Here is a 7,875-nt window from a genome sequence, read left to right on the forward strand (position 1 = left end):
CATACTTTTAGTATACTTCATATATTTATAGGTAGTACACTTAATACTTAGTATACTTAAAATGTATTTTCACAAATGTAAGTATGTTTAAAGTATACTAAAATATACTTTTTTTTTTCACCTGGGCGGTAAAGCAGCACTCAACTACCAACACTCACCTGGATTAGCATCATGGTCATAAAGCTAAACAAATCGAAAAATAATTCAAGTCTTCGAGCTGTAGGGCAAGGAGTGGGGCTCGCTCCCCCACTCCTTGCCCCAGCGTCCAATTCTTTGTTACGGCCCTGTGTTTGCTGACACTTAATATTAATGATTATAATGGCTGGAATATAATTATATTTAGTTGCGCAACTTTATGTACATGTTCATTTATGGTTGTTTTCACATTTATTGCACTGTTCGATGTTTGCAGTTTTCTGGAGAGCAGCACGAAGCTCGGCATCATTCACAGCAAATATATTACCTTGACATTAACAAAGACACAGCGGGACAGAACATCCGGGAATAAATGGACCTGGAAGGGCTGCCTAAAACTAAATGGATGTCAGACAAATTCTGGGGCTTATTATGTGTTTTTGCTTATTTCCAAGCCCAAATAAGCAACTTCACGTTCAAAAACAAGCCCAAAATACGCAACCTGCGACTCATCAAATTTGTAAGTGAATTTACAAAAAACAAACAACAAAAATAAAAAACAAGACCAAACCCGCTTATAATAATCGGACTTAGTGACAAAAACTCAAGATAGTTCCTGTTTTTCCAGCAACAAAATGTGCATCTCACTTTCCTTCTTTGTTTACATTTCTGTCGCTGCTGATAACTGTCGCATAGAAATGACGGTCCCTCCCCAAGACATGCAATAAAATTAATAATTACAAAAGAAAATAGTAATGAGTAGGTGGGAGGAACAGTGATTTGGATAAGTAACTTTAATATGATTCCTGGATTTGACCTTGACATTAACAAGGTCAAATGAGTTGCTAATGAGGTGCTAATCTAATAGCAACTCATTTGACTACTCGTTACTGAAAAAAGTGGTCTGCGTTACAAAGTTACTGATATCACTGCCCCCAACAACTACGAAAAGACTAGAAGGTTGAGTTTCCTATACATTTTTTATTGGACCTTTGTACTGCATTGAGTTGACCTTAATTAAATTGAGTCAGCAATTTCACACTATATTCTTTGTTTGATGAGGAAAAAATAACATGGCAGTGATCTCAAACAAAACATATTGGGGTGCATAGAACTATACAGAAAATCTGTTGTGATTGTGAAATACCAAATGTAGTATGCATGAACAAGCAAAAATAAACATTACTGTGGTGACTGCTGCAATAACAACTATTTTAACAAAGAAAACATTGAATGGATGACCAACTGGATTTTTAAGGTGTTTTGATCATCCTTTCCTGCTTCACACAAGCCTGAACGCTGAATGTAAAGGTATAGCTTAATGTAAAGGTTCAGAGATAAAATAGAATTTTCAAACCACCACATGTCCTGTGGTTCAGCTGTTCATCAGTCTGAGTCTGGTTGGATCTTAGGACACCCGGTTGAGCCCCAGGCATTGGTACTGCGTGCTTCTTTGACTCTTTACTTGTTCTCTATTTGTTTTCATTTCTTTATCAGATGAAAGCTCAAACACTGATGGTCAGGTCCCTAGATTTTGCAGCAGTATAATAAGCAATAATTCCTCTCACACACAAAACACCCATTTTACTACATTTTACTAATTGAACCCTCAGATCATTATCAAAGCACTATTTACCTGTGTGCAATATTTTAATTAGATTATAGTCTCTATTAACCCATCACGGACTCTTTGAAGTTCTATGTTTTTAGTGTTAAGTCCTTAGATGCACAGTTGAAAACAAATGGTCTCGGCCTTTTTAATTTAATGAGGATTGCTGCCTATCCCAGCTGTGTCTCTTTGCATCTTTTTCCTCCCACCTACTCATTTTTTGCCATTGAAGTCCAGTTAATTGAAGAAGTCTTTCACCACTAAACATGAAGGAGACCAAATTAGCATCTCTCTCTGTTCATCAGGAAGCTAAGGCAGACATGGATGCTTTGATGTGAGAAGTATGCTTTCAGTTGGCAGCAGGACTCCTGAAAATGAGCTGATGGCCCTGCTATTAGGCCCAAATGCAGATGCGTCCATGTGTTGCAAAACACTTAATCCTTTAATTGATCACCTTCTGCCTGGCCTATTCTGTAGGCCAGGCAGAATAGGCCTGTTTCCCCCTCACTGCCTGCTTATCAGAATCCTATTTTGTAGATGAGATCAATTGCTTTTCAAAAAGTAGAAAAATATGGTGAATGATGCACAAAGAGCAATGAGGGTTTACATGTTATCCTGCAGCACCACATATGAAGCCTTTTAAAAATCAGGTTTCAAGACTTAAGATCTGGTGGAGTTAGTGGCTTGTACACGCATTACAGTCACATTAATAACTCATAGAAAGTACAACCTCTCACAGAAATGTGGAACTAATTTCCCAGGCTTCATTTTACTGGTTTATTTTTTTGGAAATGCAAAAATGAAAATATACTATTGCAAAACTAGTACATTCAACACAGTGTACATAACAAACATATGTGTGTCATAAACCCTCAAATCAAATTAAAATATTTAACAGCAATATTTGAAGAACTAGTTTGAGGGCTAAAATGAAAACCATGAATCAAGAGAAAATTATCTTTTTTTTTTTGACTGAACTTTTATAATGGAAACTACAGTTTGTTATAAATTAAGTTAAACATTACTGCTTTGTTGTGGGACTTGTTTTTCCTTTCCTTTTTTAAATTTTCACATGATTTCTGATCAAATAAGCATCTAGATTTTCTGCTACTCTGGTAAGATCCTGTAAGAAAATGACTTCATCATCAAGAAACTTTTGCAAAGTGTAATAAGGACTGTATGCTAAATCCTTGTGTTTCATTGGACTGGAACCAAACTAATTACTAATGGGATTCCTGATTTATCAGTAAACAACTTTTTTCAGACACAAGAAGTGTTTATTTTTATTTTTATTTCTTTTATTGTCCGTTTCATACTTTTAGGACATTATGTTTTCAGTTCACTCTACTCAGCCTTTGATGCCTTCCTTGGTCCATCTGACAGTTCTTTTTCCATAAGCCTGCTAAATGTTAGACCCAACTGTCTGGGAATAAATGTTGTCAAACTCTGTGTTGACTGTGCTTCTCAACAAACTTTCAAATTTTGTTATGTTAACCTGATAGGATGTTTCCTACTTTTTGTTGCTTTTACTTTTGAACTGCTTGAGCTTGTACATGTAATTGTTTTACAAATGCATTTGATAAATCTTATTGGGTGATCTGATCACTTTTTAATTTACTTGATCTAAATATGATTTGTAAATTTTGGAGTGCAGATTTTTAAGTGAAAGACACACATTTTTTAATGTGCACTTCCTTTTTTTTAACAGTTGAATCAATCTTTAATAGATATTTTTTAAGCAGGCATGTTGTCCTTATACTCCACTGCTGCTAGTATTTTGAAACTTAGTCACACTTACCTGTATACTTCTGAATCACTTTTGCTTCTGCTTGCTATAATAATAATATGACCATGTGTTTAGTGTCTTAAATGCATTGTGGAGGTGAGGAAGCAACTAGCTTAAAATCAAATAGCTAGAAAAAAATCTGTGTTGGGAATACATGGAAAACATGGTTGACGTTTGTTAATGGACATTTAATCTGTATTAATGAATTATCTATCCTGCAAATTTGAAGATTTAATTGATACTGATGTCAATTATATTTAAATAGCACTATAAGTATGACCATAATTTTCTCAGTGTTTATATCTCTATATATATATTTTAATTCCCTTCCCATAAAATGCCTTCATTAGTCTAACAATAAAATACAGAGCTTTGTAAGAAATTTGATTTAGGACTATGAATTAGTACTACTATTTTAAGAATAATGTAAGGGCCATAACTGAATTTATTATGTGAGATTAGAATCTTTCTGGTCCAGATACACCTTTTGGAATCATGACAGGTAAATGGTCTCCAGTGTCTTTATTCATAAGAATTAAACATTTCTCTCTTTTGACTCTACCTTTTAACTATTACATTTATCAGGCAAAAAACATAAATTATTTATTATTGCTTCTTTGTGTATTTTCTATAGAGGTAATCTGCAATGATTCTAGAGTGGAGAAAAAGAAAATACCTTAAAATTTTCAAAAATGGTGTTCCATTTTTTTGGCTCCCAAAAATCGATTTCAATTAAATTCAGTATTCTTGCGTCCATTTACAACAAATGTCCCAAGTACTTTACAAAACAAGTGATCCAATGTACGTAATAATATAATCAATCCACTCTCATGAGGAAAGATTCAAACCCAGTAGTATTAAATTAAATCCAGGGCGTCAAGTTCAGTTTAATATCCTAATTGGTACGTGTTTAAGGAAACCCAGCGGATTACACTGGGTCTCTGATGTTGCAGCAATCCCTCACAATGAACATGCAATGTAGACAACACGCTGTCAACAAAAAAATAAACAGAAAACAATGAAGCGGTTCCAGCAGCCCTCTACGATCATTTAACTAAATTTTACCTCTGCACTATGAGCACCGCTAATAAAAAAAATCGTTGTGTTGATGCTTTGTTTAAAAACGCACAAACAACTTTGAAATGATATTCGATTTGTTTTTTTTTCCTGTCATTTATTGCCGTAGTTCTTTAGGTTTTTTATTTTTTTATTTTATGTTTTTTTTTTATTTATTTTAGTTTTTAACCTCAAACGGTAGCGCCCAAATCACGGGGGTGGAGGGGAAACAATAAGCATCACGCGAGCTGACCTAAAAGGGCGTGGGTGGATTTTTCATTGTCTAAAAAGCTGATTGTTTGTTTGTTTGTTTAACAAACAAACAAAAAAAAAACAAACAAACAAAAAAACACGGATCGATGTTGACGCTAACGGTAAAAACAGAGATTCCACACTGGAGATAAAAACAGCCGAATAAAGGGAGCCCAGTGCTGTTTCAATATATTTTGGATGTGTATATTACAGACATTTTCCAACAAAATGGACAAACTGAAAATGACATTTAAACATTAGATAAAAAATAGAGAAAGATATATTTCTTGTTTGGGATGAAAGTGCAAATATATGAGAGGGGCGGGGCTGCACAATGCGTTTATAGTACAGAGCTAGATTTATGTACAGGAATTTACAGAAATACAAAATAACACGAATGTAGGAGGAAATAATAATAATAATAATAATAATAAATGAGCTCACATTGGACTCTTTTTCTCAGGAGAAAAGTCAGTTTGTGTTTCATTAGCAGAGGCCGATGCTTACAGGTGTGCTCCTATAGTAGATGATCTGTGGAGCAAATATCGTCCTCGATGTCCACTTCGTCGTCGTTCTCCTCCAGTATGTATGAGTCCGCCTCCAGGCCGTGTCTCATCTCCTCCGCACTCTTCTCGTTCAGGTCGCTCTCCGCGCTGGAGTTCTCTGCGCAGCGCTCCATCTCTGCAGGAGTCTTCCGGTCATCCTGCGCCTTCCTCAGCTGCTTCTTGTGCTTCATTCGCCGGTTCTGGAACCACGTTTTTACCTGCAGCGGAGAGAAGAAGAGGGTGTTCAAATATGAATCTCTGATTCCGGAATTCATCCAATAATAATAGTAATAATAAATTAAAATAAAAGATGACAACTTTTTTTTAATTAAGGCTACATTTTAGCTCGCCCGAAGTAACCTTACGCATCAATCGTTTAAGCTTGTAAACGCAATTCTCTTACGCATACAAATCTCGCTTTGATCAAGCAGCCAGTCTTAAAATTAAAAAGTCAAATAGACACGATGCAAAATGTAGTTCTTGTATTATAATAAAAATGGAATCTGTTGTTTATATTTATATATGTCGTTCTGGTGATTCAATAAAATTTAACAAATCATTACTGAACGCTTGGTTTCTTGGTTACAGATCTTCTTTCTGTTAAAGCAAATAAAAAATGAGACAGCAGTAAAATAAAAAAATTAATTAATCAGTGAATAAATAAAATAAAATATTAATTGGCCCCAGTAATCTCAACAATTTACATAAATTGCACTGTTTTGCCTGAATGATCACAATTAAACGTAGTGTATTTCCATTGTCAGACGGTCAGTGTAATTAAAACTGTAGAATTAAAATGTTCTTTGGATACCTGCAGATTTTTAATTCTTAAGACAGGTTCACTATCAGGTTGTAAATATGATTTTTTTAAAACAGGATCGGCGGGAAATTATTATCTTGCAGAGTTTCGGTAGAAGTGTAAGGTGTGTTTGCATGCACCTGTGTCTCGGAGAGACTGAGCGCCGTGGCCAGCTCCACTCTCTCCGGTGTGGACAGGTACCGCTGGATCTCGAAGCGTTTCTCTAGTCCGGACAGCTGGGAGTCAGAAAACACGGTCCGGGCCTTCCTGCGCCGGCAGTGTTTCCCTGGTAACTCTGCATGGTGCTGGAACAGAGCCGGCATCTGCATCCCTGTTGAACATCAAGACAAGTAAGATCTATCTGCGGCGCATTTTAAGGCAAGTCCTGTTTCCGAGCGGTCGGACAGGACAATATTGTAAAATTGGGAAAAAAAAGAGTCCCAATATTGGAAAGAACATTCGCCCAAAAGAAAGGACATTGGATTTTCGGTGCAAATCATATATGTATCCTGCTCAAACTATTCAAGACTACCAAGATTTTTTTTTTTTAAAGGAAAATAAAAATAACCTAACCTGATGCAAAAAACAAACTACATAAATGAATGCCATATCAGTTTAGCCCCATTGCACAGTTCTATAATATTAAATATTCTGTTATTTTTAATAGTTGAGAAAACATCGATAATATTTATATTTCAGAAACGGTAATAATAAGTACTTATTCAAAATATGTTTAAATAATAGTTGAATAAACTGCTGGTGTTTTTTTTTTATAAAGTTAATTTCCAATTTTCTCGCTTTAGCAGCTGGAGAAAAAAAAATCTGATCTTTAAAACCCTAACATAAAAAGTAGCAGTCAGTTTAATCGGATAACATATTTTGCTATTCCCTAATAGGAAAAAGGGTCTAACAGGCTCCAAAAGCATTTTTATCCAGGAGTTTGTGACCATTTACTCTTCCAGGCCTTAACTTGTGCCTCTGGCGCCCTCCCAGTGCTTACCAGGTGTGAAAAAGTACTGGTGATGCTCCGGTTTATGGAGTGGGTGAGGATGAGGAGCCAGAATTGGCGTCGGAATCAGAGGATATCCATACTCCAGGATGGGCATTCTGGAGGTCAGGGAGCTGCAGAAGGGCGCGGGAATAACCTCCCTCAGTGGCTTTGGTTTGTGCAACAGGATATCCTCAATGAAAAATGACGTGGATCTCTGCGTGGGCGCTGCGGACGCATAGTTCACACTCATGATGATAGAGATTTCCCCCCTCTTTTTAAACCTGCACCAGCATCTGACTGTCCTTTGCGAGCTTCCGCGGATTAAATGCACCCTCTGTGTGAAAGCCGAGCGACACGGTGTCGGGCATCACTCAGTTGTTGGTAGAAGGGGGCGTTAGTGGGACTTATTGAGGCAGAGTGGCGGATTGGGGAAGCTGATTGGCTCATCAGCCAATTAGATTTATGTATGGCCGAGAGGGCCGTGTGAGGGATAGGCTCTTCGTTCTGATTGGTTTTGGACGCATTCAAAGGCACTGGGAAAAAAAAAAGCAAACTGATTTGAGATAAGCAGCGCACCTGTGACCACACAATAAATCATTTGAAAAGCAGCTAAAAATCTGATGGAGGTTCAGGCCGCAGGAGCCTTACTGTCCCCGCACCCCACGTGGATGGGTTCTGCTACAGTTTGACATTAAGATATTT

General features: G+C 36.7%; 1 protein-coding gene across 1 annotated transcript; it reads right to left on the minus strand.

Moving 5' to 3' along the window:
• Positions 1-5,010: 5,010 nt before the first annotated feature.
• Positions 5,011-7,592, minus strand: bsx (brain-specific homeobox). Its single transcript, XM_015059854.1, has 3 exons — positions 7,183-7,592; positions 6,323-6,513; positions 5,011-5,601 (listed from the first exon to the last, which is right to left on the minus strand). Exons 1-3 carry the CDS (start codon positions 7,421-7,423, stop codon positions 5,356-5,358), a joined length of 678 nt encoding a protein of 225 aa, XP_014915340.1. The 5' UTR covers positions 7,424-7,592; the 3' UTR covers positions 5,011-5,355.
• Between the last annotated feature and the right edge of the window lie 283 nt (positions 7,593-7,875).

This window comes from Poecilia latipinna, unplaced genomic scaffold (genome assembly GCF_001443285.1).
Source record: "Poecilia latipinna isolate Pla-1442-1.1 unplaced genomic scaffold, P_latipinna-1.0 Scaffold1663, whole genome shotgun sequence".
NCBI lineage: Eukaryota > Metazoa > Chordata > Actinopteri > Cyprinodontiformes > Poeciliidae > Poecilia > Poecilia latipinna.